Source organism: Siphateles boraxobius, unplaced genomic scaffold (assembly GCF_051911475.1).
Source record: "Siphateles boraxobius isolate OS27281-9 unplaced genomic scaffold, OSU_SipBor_1 31, whole genome shotgun sequence".
In the NCBI taxonomy this organism is placed as follows: domain Eukaryota; kingdom Metazoa; phylum Chordata; class Actinopteri; order Cypriniformes; family Leuciscidae; genus Siphateles; species Siphateles boraxobius.
Genome location: NW_027508931.1, coordinates 377362 through 398521, shown reverse-complemented (window position 1 = coordinate 398521; position 21160 = coordinate 377362). Strand labels below are relative to the sequence as shown.

At 43.9% G+C, this 21160-nt stretch overlaps 1 protein-coding gene across 4 annotated transcripts in view; it reads left to right on the top strand.

Annotated features, from left to right (window-relative positions):
- Positions 1–21160, top strand: part of gnao1a (guanine nucleotide binding protein (G protein), alpha activating activity polypeptide O, a) — a 115591-nt gene that overhangs the window by 71471 nt on the left and 22960 nt on the right. For all 4 annotated transcript variants that reach the window (XM_077248824.1, XM_077248827.1, XM_077248825.1 and 1 more), the window contains exon 4: positions 2797–2957. In XM_077248824.1, coding sequence (XP_077104939.1) covers positions 2797–2957 — 161 coding nt within the window. The remainder of the gene's footprint in view (positions 1–2796; positions 2958–21160) is intronic.

The window sequence follows — 21160 nt, the reverse complement described above, 5'->3', positions numbered from 1 at the left end:
ATTAAAGTGCAGTATTTGGAAACATAGACTGGAGTTCGTATCTAAACTTAGTGTCACTGTATATATTTCAATATCATAGGTAACATGAAATCCAAAATGTTCCCACACACCGGACTTGGCTATACGACGCTGACGCATCCTTCAACTCCGGTTAGCCTTCCTTATCTCTCCCACTTGCCATTTCTATGCGTGACGAGACCTGCAGCACTCCATACTCCACTTTGACTGTATATAGGCTTGTTCGACTTGAACCGGCGCTGCACAGACCGATCGGTGTATGACATCAAAGTACCGCGAGAGTGATTGAAAAGCATACGGAGCCGTTGCTCTAGCGGTCCTTTGATTTTATTCATCGATCGGTCCATTGTCCACACATCTCTTATTTCGCGCGAAAAGTAAACACACTGTCTGAGGTCACAGGCACGAGCTTACATTGCGCATGCGTCGAACCGTGCAACGCACACACGCACCGAACCGAGACAAGCAAACCGAATGGTTCGGATGTTTTTTCATGTACCGTGCCACCCCTAATATATATATATTACGGGTGTGACGAGATCTCGTGCCACGAGATCTTGCAAGACTAAAATGTGGCGAGATTTCCCGTCCAGTGAAAAGCTGTCTCACGATATCGCCATGACGGAGCGCAAGGGTGAAATAAGCATAAAATATTCCACCACTACACTCACATTCACCTCAACTGTTGGTTGCACTGGCTGCTAAATAAATTTTGCTGCAGCTAGGGTGCGTCTAGATTTCTAGGATCACGAATTTAAAAGTGAAAGTAAAACGCGAGCTCCCTGATGCGCGCAAATTAGGCAGGCACATACAATAGTCTGTCACCCAATACCTATCTCTGAATTGTGGCTATGGTCTCTGTTTACACTTCGAATATTGAGAGAGTACTGTAATGTCTTGACAACAGACAAGGTAGGCTCCGTTTCTTAAAATATCGCTTCTCTCTACCGCCCTTTTCCGAAATCCGAACTCACAGCATTAACCCTGTAACTACTGGTATAGTAAATAAATAAATATAGTAAATAAAAATAAAACCACAATTTGACTACAATTATAAAGAGTCTGCGCGCTACAGTACTGTTCTTTGATTATTGCACTTCCACTTATTGTTTGCACTTAAGAAGACTAAGAGAAAACCGTTATTTATTTTTGTTATAAATAATGTATTTTTTATTTCTATATTCAATTTGTGTAAGGAAGTTCAGTTAGGAGGTCACACACAGCCTCAATCAGAAGTTCTGAAAGCTCATAAATGTATACAGTAAGGTCTGAAGAGACTCATGTGAAATCATACAGGAGAAAAGCCAGTCAGTAAAAAACTTTTACAGTGCTTGCAAATTGTTTTCTTTCAATGCATTTGATAATTCATAATCATTAAGTAGACCTAAAATGACATGCATTAGAAGAGTTAAATGTTAAAACATTTCAAAATGCAACTGCAGACAATTTTTCCAGTCATGAATTTTGTCATTGAGGATTTCTGAAAAAAAAAATCTTGTCTCGTTCTTGTGAACCCAATCTCGTGTCTCGTCTGTGTTTTTCCCCCTCTTAAAATGGTGAGCCGGATCAGCTGATAGTCTCAGACAGTATCTCTGCATCAGATTTCGCTGTATAATAAGGGCTAATCATTGCAGAAAGGGTGATTAGGGATCAAGACCCGATTTATGAGTCACAGTTTGTGCTTTTGGCTCAGGTTGGTGGTTTGCATGCAGTTTAATCTCAGCACTGTCATCATCATTAAAGACCTGCTATGAGTCGCTCCTTCTCAAAATCCAACACATTTGAGTGTGCCCTTAAAGTTCTTCTCTTTCAAACAGAACAACTGTATGTACAGTAAATGAGGAACAGCACAGCCAATGATTATAATAATATGTTACTTTCCGTTGATAGTACTAGAATATTCGCTGATTCTGTTATCTGTTTCCTTCTGTTATGCTCTCTCATTGTGCCCTTGCACAAGTTTGTATAACCCAAAGTTATAATGCAAAAATAACTGACCAAAGAGGTCTTTGTAGTTTTTTTTTGCAGGAGCCAGCTTATGGACAGGGCTTTATAAAACATTTAGTGCCAGCAAAAAGAATTTGCCAATAAAAAACAAACATTTAAAACAGGATACATATTTTGAGCAGCAAAAAAGTGCATTATAAACCCTACTTGTTTTCAGAACACACACCTTAAATCAAATGGCATATAAGTTTCCAGGATGTTTTAAATATAAACCTCCATTTTGTGAGCAAACAAGCATGTTTATTGGAAAGCAAGACAAAAAAGTTTCTCTCTAGCATCAACTTTGCCCCATGTTTCTGCTAAACTTATTTGGAAGGAATAAAAATAGGCACAAATGAGTCGATCGTGACACAGTAAAGCCACAATCACACTTGCAGTGAAAAAAATAGCTGCAGGTTATGATTCTCAGTGATGTTGCTAGTAGGCGTTCCCATATAGTAGGGTTATAGTAGTTAGTAGGGTTGCTAGTAGGCGTTCCCATATCGCAACACTTATTTGCATAAAGTTGAACTCTGCTTGACTTTGTCTCATCACCAACGGCCGTGGTTGCTCATGTCACTGGAAAATTGCAAAATAAATGTCCTTTGTTGCCAAAAACAGTCATTGTAAACAACCCTGAAGAGGGCTTTGAAATTGTGATGAGAAATGTTTGAGTTCATATTTAAATCTCAGACTTTTAATTGCAAACTTGCAACTATTACAATTTAGAGCACAGTTTGTGACTAAGTGTTCTTGTGTTTGTAAGTCTCTTCTGTGTGTTTTTTCTGACAGGCTGATGCTAAGATGGTCTGTGATGTTGTGAGCCGTATGGAGGATACCGAGCCCTACTCTCCAGAGCTGCTGTCCGCCATGATCCGCCTGTGGTCTGACTCAGGCATCCAGGAGTGCTTCAGCCGTGCCCGCGAGTACCAGCTCAATGACTCCGCCCAATAGTGAGTATGGCTCTCTGCTGGGAAGAGCCATTAGTGCTTTTACGCTTCATTAAGAGCATTCTGCTGAAATATACGCATCTGTTATTGTATCATTGACTATCACACTGCAGTCCTGTTCATTTTAGAGGAACAGGGCATATATTTTATGGACTGTAAATTAGGTAGCGTCTACTTTATAATATGTATAGTCTTTATTTTCTATGCTTGTTTGAACAGGGAGCTTTTAGAGTATTACATGAGATCAGCAAAATGTCACTCTGAAGTGAGAGAGATAAATTCACAGATGCAATTACAGTATCTGCTGATGAAAGGTCTTGAGGTTGTGTGTGCATTTGTGCTGTACAGTATGTGTGTGTAATAACATTGAAAGAGTTTATTCAGCATTACATTTCAGATTTTGTGGTTAGACAAATTACTTGCTCACAGATTGACAACATAGATTATGTTGCAATGAAGCACATGTGGGGAGAGAAAGACTTAAAGGTAGGGAAGGTTTTTGTTATATTGGTTGATACTTGATAGCAGTCAATAATAGAAGTGGTCTAAATATTAAAACATGTACATACTGTATATCTTCTGTGGAAGTCACAGGACCAAAAAATGTTAATCTAATAATTGCATTTGGTCCGAATGCAATGATACAATGTTCTGTCAACATATGTATTTCCATAAGTCTGCGCACCATTCTTGCGCAGACATCACACGTCATCACCATGAGGCAAAGCAGAGTTGTAGACAGACTGGCACCGAGCGCCGTTAACAAACAGCAGCCATCTTTTACAGTTCCTCCTGAACCAAAACAATGAGCTTATACTGCTTTTGTGTTTTGAAGGAGGCGTGGCTTTGTGCTTTCGAAGCTAGGTTGCTATTGCTTGCCTCTCCGAAATTGCCTACCACACTGTTAATGTTGAGGGTACCAAAAAATAAGTTTGCTAGACAAGCCTAGGAGAGACGATTTCTTCCTAATTATTTGCATAAATATCACCAAGTTTTGCATAAATGTTCTGTCTTTTGTTCAAGCCAGTACATCACATGAATGATCAGTAAGACAAACAAAGTTTCCAGTAGTGTTTCAAGTGTAGGTGAGGTGTATGAAAACAGAAATACCAAATGGTGGAAGGACAATAAATTTAATTTGAGGATTTATGTATGTTTTGTGATAGATTGGTGTTAGGAACTGAAAGAGATGCACGACTGAACTACATCACTAAACGACATTTACTGTTAACAGGCTTTTTTTATATTACCATATTCAGTTGAGAATTTGTTCATATTCAGTAACCTTGCTAATATTGAAAAAACTCTGATTCTTTAGGAAGAATTTGATTTCAATAGATTCTGTGAATGCACACCCACACACACACGCGTGCACACTTTTTCCATTCATAACCTGAATTTGTTCGCACATACTTTTTTCGGTTGACCCATTTACAATGTCTGCAACACTTTCTACTGTGCAGCAGTGTTTCCTAATTAATTCTGTTTAAAACAATACTATTTTCTTCTTACATAATCATTTAATATAATTGTATTTATATTGTCTATTCTATTTATTTTATTTATATATTTATTATGTTTTATGTTTTTATTTTATTCTATTTTATTATATTGTGTGTTTTAATATTGTTCTAGTATGTGTTTTTGTGTATGCCAATATAAAGAAGTCATGTCTCTTTTTAGCGTCTTTGTATTATTTTGCAGTACCCAGTCTTTTTATCCCGTCACATTTAATTCAGACAGTTAACTCACAACAAATGAGTGCAAAATATATTTCCTGTGGTTGTGCTCTAGATTTAGTAGCTACGCAGTGCACAGGAAACACTGCTGCACACCAGTGTTTATGTTTCTTAGCTTGGATGTGTGTGTATTTACACTAAAGACATGACCAGCTTGACAGGTACAACTTGAATGTCTAAATCATTCTTTCACATCAATCATTGACTGTAAGAAAATGAGTTCAAGAGAGATTGAAGATAATTTCTTTTGGGCTGTTTATCTACACCGGCGGTGCACGATGTGGAGCACACTGGCTTCCTCTGTCTTTTGCTGTAGTCTTGTCTTTCCCAAAGGTCCACTGAACTGCTGAATATATCAGGAGACATTTCTGAACATTTCCGATTGAGGCGCAGTGGTCTTTTCCAGAGTGAAATTCTGTAACAGGAATAGATCAGCCCTTATAGTTTTCTGAAAACTTCTTTCATTATCTGAACTTCTTCCACCATTTCTGTCCTTCCGCTCATTCTTTCACACTCACCAGCTTCTTCTGTATTACTCTGATAACATCCACTTTATGGTGCTGTGGATCATCCACTCTTGTCCGGCCTAACTGACGGATGTTTTAAAAGCTCCTCCCTTTTTAGACCGCAAAACACCCCTGTTGTGTTCCTCTTGTCCTCTCAGTTTTGTTCCTGATCAGTTTTATTTTTGTTTTTGACTTCTTCTTTTCAATTCTAGGTCTGCCAATTTAATTTCTTCAGTATTCTTTTCTGATAATAGAGTTAAAGAGAAAGATGTTCTACTTCTGGTTAAAAGAGATGTGCTCCAATCGGACTGTGTCATAATTGCTTGTGGAGGTGCTCTGGCCTGAATTAAAACTTGCTAGATTTTGTGTTTTTAAGTTCAGCACCTTCATTTTTGACGTTTTCAGAGCAAATAGAGCATATAGGAAATCCCTATTTTCTTAATTTAAGGGACAGTTCACCCAAAAATGAAAATTATGTCATTAATGACTCACCCTCATGTCGTTCCAAGCCCGTAAGACCTCCGTTCATCTTCGGAACACAGTTTAAGATATTTAAGATTCAGTCCGAGAGCTTTTTGTCCCTCCATTGAAAATCTATGTACGGTATAATGTCCTTGTCCAGAAAGGCAATAAAGACATCATCAAAGTAGTCCATGTGACCTCAGTGGGTTAGTTAGAATTTTTTGAAGCATCGAAAATACATTTTGTCCCAAAAATAACAAAAACGACGACTTTATTCAGCATTGTATTCTCTTCCGGTTCTGTTGTCAATCCGCGTTCATGAGTCCGCTGACGTAAGACGAGCTGACGTGTTATCTGGTGCGCCCGAGCTTCGTTTACAGTCTGAGGGAGACGCACGCTGTAAACAAAACAATCTTTGCAAACATGTCTAAGGATTTCGACACAGGGGAAGACTTGCATTTTTTTTTAACCAGACATATTATTTGAACCCGAATACACGGACGCACCAGATAACACGTCAGCAGCGTCTTACGTCAGCAGCGTCACTGGCTTCGTGAAAGCGGATTGACAACAGAACCGGAAAGAGAATACAATGCTGAATAAAGTCATCGTTTTTGTTATTTTTGGAACAAAATGTATTTTCGATGCTTCAAAAAATTCGAACTAACCCACTGAGGTCACGTGGACTACTTTGATGATGTCTGTATTGCCTTTCTGGACAAGGACATTATACCCTACATAGATTTTCAATGGAGGGACAGAAAACTCTCGGACTAAATCTAAAATATCTTAAACTGTATTCCGAAGATGAACGGAGTTCTTACGGGCTTGGAACGACATGAGGGTGAGTCATTAATGACATAATTTTCATTTTTGGGTGAACTAACCCTTTAAGTCTTGGACAGTGTCATTTTTCAGATGAACTTTCATTGGCTCTGCCTTTAGAAGATGTAGAAAGTTTCACTTATTCTCAATTTTTTTTGTGGGTGTGATAGTGTATCTTCACTGAATTACTGTCAAAATCAAAATAAATTGTATCCTGGCAAGCTAGGTCATTTGTCATTGTCAAGAAACTTTCTCAACAATGAGAGATACTGGTAAAATTCTATATATCTATATGTGATGATATTAGTAATAATGGCTCATTGTAACATTCTTGCAGCACCCTGAATTTCCAAACCTTTTTGTTACTACTTTTGTTAGCAATGTCTCCAATGTTCTGTAGTTCTCTCTCTCTCTCTCTCTCTCTCTCTCTCTCTCTCTCTCTCTCTCTCTCTCTCTCTCTCTCTCTCTCTCTCTCTCTCTCTCTCTCTCTCTCTCTCTCTCTCTCTCTCTCTCTCTCTATGATGGGGAGCAGCAGACAGCAGGCAGGCCGCTGAGAGGTGTTGCCAGGCAGAGCACTCAAGCAGCAGCAGGAAACAGAGGGAGGGTGGAGGGAGAAAGAAAGAAAGATGGTGTATGAGAGAGGGAGAGGGAGACGGGGGAAGGGCAGAGCTGGCAAGCAGGCTGAGTGGTAGAGAGATACGAGTTTTCCATACTAAAAAGAGAGAGAAGTGAAGAAACCCTACAGCACAACCCTGCACGCATGTCCATTAGGCCTAAAACGACAGAGTAAAGTCCACATAGTGACGTCATATTTATAAAAGATTTACAATAGTACATACAGCTACTCCACAGAACACCATCAGGGCATTGAGTGCATATGTGATAAAAACAGTAGTCCTGCTGCGAATGACAAAATTCACTTGCGCACACGTACTTGTACATAAAATCCAACAATTCTTCCTTACTGAATATACTATAGCCAACTAAGCAGACAAGGAGTTGAAATTATGTATATTAGTATATTATGATATTTTTTGATATTTAAAAATAATAATAATGTATTTAATATATATATATATGTATATATATGTATATTATATATATATATATATATATATATATATATATATATATATATATATATATATATATATATATATATATATGTATCTATGTATATAATGGCTAAATAAATACTGTATTTCAAGAACTATTTCAGACAATTTTCTTTTGTATTTCCAGGATTTTTGTTCTCTCACCCAAAGGCAACACTTGTACCTGTCTCTGAGCCATGACTCTAGAAAAATTTGCCTTTAGTCAAATGAAATGAAAGATTACCAATGCTTATAGTGGTTTTATCTGGCCAGTGCGGACAGTTGCTTTCTAAAAAAAAAGCTTATGGAAATCCTCAGTTAACATAGCCGCCCTAAATCTGCTATTTGTTAATAGACAAAATATGCTGAGAGGGACGCGTGCACAGCCAGCAGATACAGGTCACAAAGGAACGTGCCCCAGAGAGAGAGAAAGACAGCACTAACTCTATCAAAGAGAAGAGAATGTGTCAGTATACAGTCATCCTTATTAGTGCTGTTCAACTGATGTCCCATTTGAGACTGTGTACTATGAGAGCAGTTCATACTTAAGTACATACTGTGTCAGTAGACTTGAAAGAACCTGAGATTAAGTGCCACTGACTAAGCGATCCTGAAAGCCAAAAGTGCCACTCATAAACATTGATACAACTTAGCCAGTCACAGTCACAGCAACAGCACCCCTTAGAGTCAGTGTAGTGAACCACCATAAGAAGAGAAATATGCAAAATACACTTTGAGGTTTCTTTCAAAAGCTCTTTATATTGTTTCCTTATGGCTGACAATATACAGTGGGTCCAGACATATTCTTTTATTAAATTATTTTTTTAATTACTGCAGGTTTGTGTAAAACCTGTGTCACCTTGACTTTGCCAAGAAAGACATGTTCATGGATCAACATATTTTGTGCGAAAATGTAGTCCTAACCCTAACCCTACCCATAAACCTAACCCTACCAATAACGTATCCCTAAAATCAGAGGGAAATAATATGTGAATAACACTGATGTAGAGGCACCTAACCCTGGTTGTAAGCCTAAACTTGACATAAACTGTAAACTTCTCCCTCAAATCTGATTGGTTGATTAGAATATTGTTGAATGTTGTTGATCCAGGAACATGATCCAGCATTTAAGAATGGTCAAAGGAGCATTGTGTTTTAATGGAAGCAAGAACTTTTTAACCCTCTGGGGACTAAGCTCTTTTTGGTCCGTTTTCTCTATTTTTACAATTGGGCTTATAAACTATATGTAATGGAGATGGAACACTATGTGTTTGCTATGTATGGATTCAGAAGACCCTAAGCTAACATAAGCACACATGTAATATGTTTATAAAGGAAGTATGAGTGAAAATGTACCATAAACTAGAGAATTTCAAAAACGGAAATTTGATTTTTGGTATTTATTTTTCTGTAAATCACACAACAATAGTGAACAGTTTTTGAACAAAAAATATATTTGTCAAAGCCTTTGCTTGACAGACATGTGTAATTGTTAAATAAAATGTGTAAAGAACAATGGAAAATTTAACTTTATTTACAAATAGTCCCAGGCGTTTTTCTTAGGAATGCTTAGAATTTTCTAACGAATGCTTTCTCCTCGTCACTCTCCAGTAATTGTTCCAGAGCTTGTTCCATTTACATTTACATTTATTCATTTAGCTGACGCTTTTATCCAAAGCGACTTACAATTGCTATCTATGTCAGAGGTCGCACGCCTCTGGAGCAACTAGGGGTTAAGTGTCTTGCTCAGGGACACAATGGTGTCTCACAGTGGATTCGAACCCGCCAGTGGCGGCTGGTGATATTTATTTTTGAGGGGGCGCATTTTTTGAAAAATTTTATTTAGGGGGGCAAATTAATACAAAGCAGTACCAAAAACCATGTTGACTACTTGAATATAAATTTTGATGATCTTTATTTACATTTCAGACCAATAAAGAAGTACCAAAAAGCATGTTTCTTACTTGAACATAAATGTTGCTCTCTTTTATATACATTTCAGACCAAAAGTACCAAAAAGCATGTTTCCTACTTGAACATAAATGTCACTCTCTTTTATATACATTTCAGACCAAAGTACCAAAAAGCATGTTTCCTACTTGAACATAAATGTTGCTCTCTTTTATATACATTTCAGACCAACAAAGTAGTACCAAAAAGCATGTTTCCTACTTGAACATAAATTTTGCTCTTCTTTCTTTCTGGCCAGCAAATTTCTCAATTACTCTCTGATTAAAGTCAGTCATCTCCGTAACAAGTCTCTTTTCCATGGACAGCAATGCCAGTGCATTCAGCCTCTCCTGGGTCATGGTGTTTCTGAGAAAAGTTTTTATTCTTTTCAAGGTTGAGAAGCACCTCTCAGCTTCAGCCGTGGTCATGGGTGTGGTAATGATAACTTTTAGGAGAGTCACAGTTTCGGAAAAGACTTCTTCGAGATTATTCTCCATAAACAGCTGGAATAGGTCCACAGCACCACGGCAGGCTCTGAACTCTTCCTTGCTGTAGATGAGACTGAGCTCTGTCTTCAGCTTGCTTCCACTGACCATCGGATACGCTTTCATGGTGCTGCTCAATGCATCTTCAGGAAAGGTATCCTTGTACTCATCAAACCTGTCCCCCTGCAACAAGGTGGCACAGACAAGGTGGTCTGTGAAGGAGAAACGCTCCCTAGTGTGTCCCAAGATTGTGTCACAGACCTATAGAGATAATTAAACAAATAGATATATAAATGTAAGGTAGTAGCCTGGAGTAGACCACTAATTGTCACAGTTGCAATAACTTTCAAAAGAAAAATAGAGCCATTTGAGTTTTTGTCCCATACAAGACTGTAGTTTTTGGTGGCTTCAAATTTCATTTTATCATTTATTTTTATGTTGCCAATTTATTATTTTTGGGATGCTGTTGTATAATATTAAAATTATGATTTTTGTAAGGATTTATACCAAACTAAAAAAAAATTCTTGAGTCTGTAGAATATGATATGTAGGCAGGACATCTCTGCAGCACAACAATAATGTAAAATGGTATTTTGACTGATTTCTATATCATACTCACCTCTGCTGCAATCCTTTCACGGTCTTCCGAACTGAGCGCCCGGCGCCTCTTTGTTGGACGAGAATCACTGCTTTGCTCACCAATGGAGTGGAGAGAGCTTCTGCAAAGGACAAAGATAATTTATCAAATTTTGGCAAGGGATAAAGAGTTAAATTTTACAGGAATAAAGTTACCTGATCTTTTGTATTTCCGTTTGGAACTGTTGGATGCTCACTTTGATATGGACCGAATCAATGTTCTTTTTCTGGAGCTTGGCATAGTCTACATGTGGCATGATGTGGTGATAAAGTTCCAGAAAGAACTTAAAATCCTCATCCTCCAGTAGCATGGCCAGAGCTCCTGCTTCTCTGACAGTATTGGGGTCAAAGTCACCTGAGTCTTGTATGCTCTCAAAACAGTGAATGAGATCCTCTCTGTGCTAAAAAATCGTATTAATGGCACGGCTATGAAAGTTCCATCTGATGTTGCTGGATCTTGGCAGTCTATGGGCAACCACTTTATCCAGAAAACATGTCCGCTTGGGTGACTTAGAAAAAAAGCTGGCAAATCCACCAATGTTAGAAAAAAAAAATTCTGGTCTTGGATATGTGAAACGTGGCCTGTTGCATTATCAGGTTGAGCTGATGTGCGTAGCAGTGGATGTAGTGGGCATTTGGGTACACATCTTGTATTTTCCTCTGAACACCTGCAGTGGCACCCCTCATCACGCTGGCCCCATCATATGCCTGGCAGATGAGCTTACTTTTCTGATCCTCAGGAAGGATAGAAGAAAGACGCTCTTTTAGTGCAGTAGTAATGCACCCAGCTGTAGCTGACTGCAGAGGGATGAACTCAAAAAATCTTTCCTGCACGTTATTCTTGTCGTTGATGTAGCGCAGCACAAGCACAAGTTGGGACTGTGTGGCAATATCTGTTGTTTCATCTGCCTGGATTGATACTTGTCTGGACTTCTTTGATTATTTCTTCTCTTGTAACAGACAACATACAGTCCAGTAGCTCGTTCTGTATAGTTTTCGAAGTTCCCTTAAATACAGTAGCACTGTCAAGGTGCTCTTTCATTGCTCCATCAAGAGAGGCAACAAAATCCACCAATCCGCGAAATATACCGGGGTTATCTGAGCTCTCACGCTCATCATGGCCACGTAACGGCAACTCAAATGCTCCACAAAATTTCACACAGTCTATTATCCTGGACAGTATGTGTCGATTTTTTGTCACCTCTTCGTTGTGCCTTCTAATGCCAATCCTGTAGCCTTCATCTAGTTGTTCAGCAATGCTAACTCTGCCCAAAAACGTTAGTTTCATGCTATTATCAATATGGCTGCGGCTACTTTCATGACGTTTGCATTTGTCAGAGAGATGTTTGAGGTCTCTTACCCCCGTCGTTGTCCACAAAACTTCAGTGCCGACACTTTGAAATAAAAGACAGGGAAAACAAAACAGAGAATTGCTAACATGACATCCAGCCAGCCACCTCCGTTTCTCATAACAAGCGCGGGTGAAGCTCCGTGTGTAGCTTCGTCCTCTGTCACTGGCCTGCTGCTGGATTTGTAAAACGGGTTGGTCCGGTCCGAGATCCTTTATCTTTATTTTTTCTTCCAGCGAAAGCCTTGTGAAAGGGTTTTTTTGTAAGTAAATTACAGAATTTGGATGAACTGCTGCCATTGTTTATACAAAAATGTTGATCAGCCTAGCAAGGCTTTGACGGAGTCGAAGTGGTGTCGCCTGCGCACTCGCACTCAGTAGTGGTCCAGAGCGTAAAGTTGAATGACAGGTGACGAGAACAAATCAGATTGGATAAAATAGCATGTTTCTAATTCTGGTTGGCCAGGGACGCAACGACTTGCGCCCCGAGGAAAATCTTTAAGAAACCAATTAGAGACCAGCTTCAGGTCACATGCTGCCCGAAAATGTAAAGTCTCACATAGACCTCCATTTGTCCGGCGTCCCGCATGAAACACATTGAAAAACTTAGAAAATAGTTGACCGATTAAAGCCAGTTTTTATTAAATACTGATGCTTTTCTTACTACCAGTCGGCATATCGTATTAAAAAACTATTTTATTTTTGTATTTTTATATAATTTTTGTATATGTATATTTCTTGAATCTTGATTGGGGCGGCGCCCCAGCGCCCTCTACTGACAAGCCACCACAGGAACCCGGGTCTCTCACACCAAAGGCATGTGTCTTATCCATTGCGCCATCACCACCCCTGATGACGCACCGTAAATCGTTTACTGCGTGCCATCATAAAAGTGCAAAAACAATAAATAATTCTATAATTGTATGTGTGTATATATATATTATAATTGTTCTGTCTCTCTCTCATATCTCTGTGCGCTCTCGCTCCGTAAAGCCTTGTTTATACTCGACGCGTCCGTCCGCTTTCTGTCGTCTCTGCCACTCAATGCTGTTTGCGTAATAGTATATAGCACCACCCCTGCAAGGCTACAGAGTCCCCCGATTTGCTAGAATACGTCATGGTAACCTTCCTCTGATTGGGTAAGAAAAATATTCCTCCATCGGCAATTTTTCCATTGGTTGTTGCTCGGGAATCTGCCAAACAACATCGATTTCATTGGCCTTTGACGAAGTGGTATTGAGCAACAAGGAAGTGTGTATACAAGCCGGGTAAGTTTGTTATCACTGTCTTCAGCGGAATCTGAGGAAGACGGCAAAAAAAGACCGCACCTCTCTATCATTAATAGTTTTTAAGATAATTACACATTTGTAAAAGTATGTTATTTTGGGCGGTACCGCCCAATCCGTCCCCAGAGGGTTAAAATGCTAAAACGTTCTGTTTATTTCCAGGTTTAAAATAGATTTTGTTTCCCAGATCATCCCAGTGGTCTGAGACTTTTGGACCACATAACATAGACCTTGCCCTCACGTGCTGTGTTATTCGTTTTTATTTTTTTATTTTTCAGTCCTCTTTCTATTCTCTCTCCCTCTATTTCAGGCCTTATATCCATTTTAGCCTGTGTCTGAATCTGGCTCCATGTCACTACATCTGTGGAGACTTGGCACAGGGAATTTCACATTATTATCAGAGATTTAACTGCTGTTTATCATGATTTAGTGATAAGTGATGCTGCATGATGTTGTAAGTCTGTGGAATTATTTGGTGGAAGGGAGGTTATGAGGTCAGAAGGCTGTACGTGTAGCCAGGGACGGTACAAGGGGGAAAGATGGATAACTAGTAGTAAAATTAATGTGAGAAACTGTAACGCTTAATAACTGGGGGCGTCCCGCCTTTTAGTGCCATTTACCATTGTGATAGACTTGTTTTGCACATCAGCTGCACAAACCTGATGAATATTGGGTTTTTAAAGCGTGATTTGAGCTAGAGAAGAAACATTTACTGTATGAAGATATTGTTGACAGATTTAAATCTAATATATCATTGCCACATAATCTTGACAAACAGTTTTGGATATGTCGGTCCCAATTAGGTAAATTTAAGTTGATACCTATACTAGATACCTACAGTAAAAAAAAAGTACTAACACCAAACGGTAGTGTTCATAGAAAAATATCTATGTTGCTATCCACCTTATTGTTCCAAACAGAAGTAAGCTATATGTCCTTTGAAAGTGTGAAACTTTCGATTCATTAGCCGCTATAGTGAAATAAGAAAAATAGAAGAATAACAAAGTGCAGTCAATGGTAAACCTATTTGCACTACAAACTCAGTGTGTTTATAATTAAGCCAATGCATTAAAATAATATAAGAAATACCAGTTTGCAATATCAATAAGCATTAACTAGATGTTTTGTACTGCTAAAAACATTCAATTTACGAAATGCCGTGCTCGCTTTTACATTAAAAATAAGTTGGATAGGGGAAATATCCAAGATGCCTGTTGAGTGAACTGACTTGTCTTAAAGGGACTTTGTTAGTTGAGGACTGAAGACAGTAGTGACAGTGGAATGTTCACATTTCACTGCAGAATTCTGTTGCAACCAAGGAAACCTTCGACTGCAACATCTCAATGCCACAGATGGACAGGAAAAGAAGGGAGACAAGAAAGAAAGATAGGCAAACAAAATAAAAAGCAAGAGCAGAATGTACACCGAAGCATACATGATATAGTTACACAAGACACAAAATGAAAAATCAAGCTGATCTGAAATTCCAGCAGAAATACTTGCTGTAATTTTCCTCTAACTGTGTCAAAACATTTTTGAAATTGCATTTTTGATGTAATCATCCATTAGATGTCTACTGTCTACCAGTATTACCAGCCACATGCTTTGATGGATGTTTCTGCGTTTCGTGGTTCTCAACCTTCAATTCAACTGGCATCCAATTTTGAAACACAGATATTCATCTGGAGGATAAATGACATCCACACCCTTAGAGAATATAGATCACAAATTGTTGAAAATCAGGCTCGGTCCTTCTGGTCTGCTTGCATCACTATTGTGTTTTGAAGAGATAACTTGTGTATAAATGTGTCAACTGTGAGTGGCACAAGAAGGATGTTTGATGTTTTATTTTGACTCATAGTCCTATAGTCTGATTGACTGTCCTGTGTTTAAGATTTTGTCTTTAGTAGGGATGGACTCTCATCTGATTTGTTGACAGTCACTATTATATGAAAAGCAATAATTTTTCTGTCAGAGCTGACATAAATGAGAATCTGTCAACAAAATATGAACTCACTAAGGGGCCGTTTACACAACAACGTTTTTAACCAAAAACATGTTTTGGCCATTCATTTACATGACAACGGTGTTTTGGTGTTTTGAAAACGGCTTTCAATGTGCATGTTACTCCCTGTAAACTACAAAATTGTGGAAACGGTGACATCATGTTCCCTTTCGTTGTCACTCCGAGTTACATCGGATGACGACGAATGAGGTTTCGCTTAGAAAGCCTATCAACTTCGAGTATTACAAAACGAGCCAATGGCAAAGAAATGCCATGGGTCTGCGGAATTTGCATAGCGTAACCCCGCCCCACCTCGTGGGTATAAAAGGAGGAAGCCGGCAACATGCAGATATGTTTTCGCTTCGGAGCCAAGTGTAATTCTTCACTCCCTCAGCTATCTCTGATTGTCAGCTTCTTACGAGACGAGCAACTCTCCAGTGTTGGTGTGACGGCGATCTCCCGGCGAGTGCACACTTCCTGCCTATCTGAGCGTGGTTTGCCAGCGAGTGTGTCCTCTGCGGGCGCTTCAGCACTGAGTTTCTCTCACAAAAAGAGCTTGCACGCGGCACGTCTTTTTAAAGATGCCTCGCCCGTGCACTTCTGGTTGCGGTCGGCTTGTGTCTGACTCTGATGGGCACAGGCGCTGTCTGGTTTGTTTGGGCATTAATCACGCTAGAGCAGCGCTCGTGGATGAGTCATTTTCTCTCTGTGGGAACATGACCATCGCAACACTTAGCTCGAGACTCAATGATCTTGCAAGAGTGAGAGTCCCCTCATCCACACCCCGATCTAGCGCCTCCTCGAGAGGCTCTACTTCGGCTGGTGGCCAGGGTGATCTGAGGGTGACTGTGTGGAACTAAGCGCCGACTATTTGTCCGTGCCCCACAGCACCTTCACCAGTGTTGCAACCCGCGAGCGTTCAGGGGATTCCCACGGGACCGTCGTTTGAGGTCCCGCGGGTTTCCTTTGGCGCTCCAGAGGAAGACGTGATGTCAATCACAGCATCACAAGGCGGGTCTGATTAATCTGGAAGTGACGACTCTTCACAGCTGCCACCTTCGGGTGTGAATACGGCTGTGGCTCAGTCTGATCCAGAGATGACGGCCATGCTTTCCCGGGCGGCCGCAAGCATTGGTTTAGAGTGGACCCCTCCACCCTGTCCTGAGCACTCGCGGCTGGACGATTGGTTTTTGGGTGCAGCTGCGGCTTCCCGTCCTCAGCCTGCCCCAATACCTTTCTTCCCGGACGTGCATGATGAAATCTCGAAGTCCTGGAAGACTCCCATGTCTTCCCGCGACCGCTCGCTGGTTTCATCCGCCTTTCCTCCCCTCGATGGGGCAGCTGCCCGTGGGTACACTGGGCTCCCCCCGGTTGAGTGCTCTGTTGCGATGCAGCTGTGTCCTCAGAGTGCTTCTTCTCGCGGCGAGCCTAAGCACCCATCCAAAGCCTGTAGGTTCTCGTCTACCCTAGTGGCGAAGTCCCTCAGAGCGGCGGGACAGGCGGCTGCCTCTTTGCATGCCATGGCCACTCTGCAGGTCTATCAGGCCAAGATGCTAAGGGACATGCACGAGGGTAGGACGTACCCAGGGCTCTTTGATGAGCTGCGCGCCGCCACCGACATCGCCCTCCAGGCGACGAAGGTGACCGCACGCTCCCTGGGTCTGGTGATGTCCACAGCTGTGGTCCAGGAGAGACATCTATGGCTGAACCTGGCTAACATGCGGGATGCTGAGCGTTCCCGCCTGCTCGACACCCCCATGTCCCAGGCCGGCCTATTCGGCGGTAAGGTGGAGGATTTCGCCCAACAGTTCTCCACCGCCCAGAAACAGACTGAGGCCATTAAGCATATTCTGCCCCGACGGCCCGCTGCTGCCTCCACCCAGCCGCCCGGGCAGAACCCCCAGTCTGTTCGCCGCCGAGGGCGCCCTCCTGCGGCTCCCGCCCCTCCCGCCTGGCCCTAGCAGCAGCCTCCAACCGGGCCCGGTCACGGAGGAAGCCGTAAGAAGGCGCCCCAGCCCTCTCCAGCCCCGCCCCCCGCTGAACGCCGGGCCAAGCGGCGCCCCTGAGACAGGCTGCTCAGGGATGTTGAAAGTTACTTCACAGCAGATGGTAGCAGGACCACTCCTTCCCCCGGTGGAGGGCCGGGGGAGAATCTTTTGTTCTCCACTCCCCGTTGCTCACACACGGGTGGGCAGCACCCTAATGTGGTTAAAGAAAGAAGTGACATTTCCATCCCTGAGTACACAGAGTTCTCGGACGACACGGTGCGCCGCCCCCGAGCTGTGCACCCCTCGTCCCCCTCTGTTCCAGAGCCGGTTGACAGTGCGCGCCGTCCCCGGACCGTGCCGCTCTCATCCACCTCTGTCGCCAGCCCCCTGGCAGAGCAGACCCCCGTGGAACGTTCATCCTTCCCTGGTCTCCTCTGTCAGGGCGCGTTTAAAGACTGTGCCTCCACACCGGGCCGCTATGCCGTCCACGTCTGGGCCAGTCATTCCGCCCTGCTGCACCACCGGTGGGAAGTCTGTGATTCGTATGACCCCGCTGGTACAGTTCTTGGGAGCCTGGCTAGAGCTTCCCCTCCTGTCCCGCTGGGTTGCGCGGACGATCAGACTCGGCTACGCGATTCAGTTCGCGCGGTCTCCTCCCCGTTTCAGGGGAGTCCGCTCCACTTTGGTCGGTGGCAACGCCCCTATCATGAGAGCAAAGACGCTACCCTGCTGGCGAAGGGTGCGATCGAGACCGTCCTTCCGGCCGAGATGAGGACCGGCTTCTACAGCCCGTACTTCATTGTCCCAAAGAAAACCGGTGGGTTACGGCCAATCCTGGACCTGCGCGTGCTGAACCGTTCCCTTCACAGGCTGCCGTTCAAGATGCTCACTGCCAAACGCATTTTCGAATGTGTGCGGCCCCAGGATTGGTTTGCAGCAATCGACCTGAAGGACGCCTACTTCCATGTCTCCATTCTCCCTCGACACAGACCGTTCCTACGGTTTGCTTTCGAGGGGCAGGCATACCAGTACGCGGTTCTCCCTTTCGGGCTAGGCCTGTTTCCTCACGTCTTCACGAAGGTCGTCGAAGCAGCCCTTGTGGGAACCTTGTTGGGAGGCCCTTGTTCCCTTCGGGAACACGGAGTTCGCATCCTGAACTATATCGACGACTGGCTGATCCTAGCTCACTCTCGAGACCAGGTGTGCGAACACAGGGACCTAGTGCTCCAGCACCTAGCTCGTCTGGGCCTTCGGGTCAACTGGGAAAACCTTCACCCTGTGGTCGAACCTCAGTTTTCTACGGGCCGGAGTGCCCTTGAAACGAGCTTCGCGGCATGTTGTTGTAACGACAGATGCCTCCTCCACGGGCTGGGGTGCCATGTGCAATGGACGTGCTGCCGCGGGCTCCTGGACAGGACCCCGACGCCTCTGGCATGTCAATTGCCTCGAGTTGCTGGCCGTACGTCTTGCTTTGCGCCGCTTCCGGGCCGTGCTCAAGAACCAACACGTACTAGTCCGTTCAGACAATACCGCCACTGTAGCGTACATCAACCATCAAGGGGGTCTACGCTCCCGCCGTATGTCGCAACTCGCCCGCCACCTCCTCATATGGAGTCAGAGGCATCTGAGGTCGCTTCATGCCATTTATATCCCGGGAGCCCAGAACTGTGCACCCGACGAGCTCTCACGGCTTCAGCCCCTCCCGGGAGATTGGCGACTCCATCCCCAGTCGGTTCAGCTGATTTGGGACCAGTTCGGGGACGCACAGATAGACCTGTTTGCCTCTCACGACTCGACCCATTGCGACCTGTATTATTCCCTGACCGAGGGGAAGCTCGGCACGGATGCACTGGCGCACAGCTGGCCGCGGGGCCGCAAATATGCGTTTACCCGAGTGAGCCTTCTTGCGCAGACCCTGCGCAAGGTCAGGGAGGACGAGGAGCAGGTCATTCTGGTCGCGCCATACTGGCCCGCCCGGACCTGGTTCTCCGAACTAGTACTCCTCGCGACAGCACCTCCTTGGCCGATTCCCCTGAGGAAGGACCTCCTTTCTAAGGGACGGGGCACCCTATGGCACCCTCGTCCCGATCTTTGGAACCTCCACGTGTGGCTCCTGGATGGGACGAGGCAGGTTTGAGTACCCTATCACCAGCGGTGGCGGCTACCATCCCTTTCGCTAGAGCGTCGTCCACTAGACACGTCTATGCGTTGGAGTGGAACCTCTTCGGAGTGGAACCTCTTCTCACCGAGAAGACCCCCGGAGATGTTCGATTAGTGTCGTTCTTTCCTTCCTTCAAGATGGGTTGGAGCGAAGGCTGTCTCCCTCTACCCTGAAAGTCTATGTTGCCGCTATTGCCGCACACCATGACACGGTCGAAGGTAAGTCTGTTGGGAAGCACGACCTGATCGTCAGGTTCCTGAGAGGAGCGAGGAGACTGAATCCTCCTCGCCCTCCTCTCGTTCCCTCTTGGGACCTCTCAGTGGTTCTAACTGCCCTGCAGAGTGCTCCCTTTGAGCCTTTGCAATCAGTGGAGCTTAAGTTCCTGTCTATGAAGACAGCGCTCCTGGTCGCATTGGCCTCCATCAAGAGGGTAGGGGACCTGCACGCATTCTCCGTTGACGAAGCGTGCCTGGAATTCGGGCTGGCTTACTCTCACGTGATCCTGAGACCCCGGCTCGGATATGTGCCCAAGGTTCCTACCAATCCCTTCCGGGACCAGGTGGTGAACCTGCAAGCGCTGCCCCTGGAGGAGGCAGACCCAGCCTTGGCTCTGCTCTGTCCAGTACGCGCTCTCCGCGCCTATGTAGACAGGACGCAGTGTTTCAGGACCTCAAACCAGCTCTTTGTCTGTTATGGTGGGAAGCTGAAGGGAAAGGCTCTCTCCAAGCAAAGGTTGTCTCACTGGATAGTGGATGCCATTGCCTTGGCATACCAGCAGCAAGGTCGACCGTGCCCCCTTGGTGTGACTGCCCACTCCACCGGAGATGTTACGTCCTCTTGGGCTCTATAGCGCATGGCGCCTCGCTAACAGACATCTGCAGACCTGCAGGCTGGGCGACACCTAACACATTCGCCAGATTCTACAATCTCCGAGTGGAGCCAGTGTCCTCTCATGTACTCGCTTCAACCAGCTAGTACTGGATCCGCTCAGGTGTCTTCGCTTGCTCGCCATTCCACTCCACGGACTGGATACGTTCGATATTCTCATCAGGTGAGCTTCTCCGAAAGCCCTGAGTTCCTCCAGCACTCCTTACGTCGGCGCCAGTGTCTATTGCCTGCGCGTCGGCTAGGTGCCTCCCGTGTGCATGGTCCCTCCTCTGAGCGACCCCCACATGTGTATTTCCACTTTCCCTTGGCAAGCCACCTTGCCACCCCTGGACACCACAGTGTTCTCCATATGCATCCTTCGGGTCATATGTGTATTCTCTAAGTCTCCGCCGTTGGGCTGGCAATATTTTGCATATTTCCTCTAAACTATGGGATATGCTCCCCAGTGTACCTTGGTATTCCTGTGCTAGATAGGAGTCCTTCGTCCGTGCCAATCTCACGACAAGGATCTCAGATTTACACAGGGCACTGGAAGACAGCCGAGAAGGTGGCATGATTAGACTGGTGACCCCATTTGTCGTCATCCGACGTAACTCGGAGTGACAACGAAAGGGAACGTCTCGGTTACGTATGTAACCCTCGTTCCCTGAGTAGGGAACGGAGACGTTACGTCTGCCTGCCACTTTACGCTGTACCGCGGGGATCGCCTGAGCTCAGTCTTGGCTCCTCAGCGAAGGAACATATCTGCATGTTGCCGGCTTCCTCCTTTTATAACCACGAGGTGGGGCGAAGTTACGCTATGCAAATTCCGCAGACCCATGGCATTTCTTTGC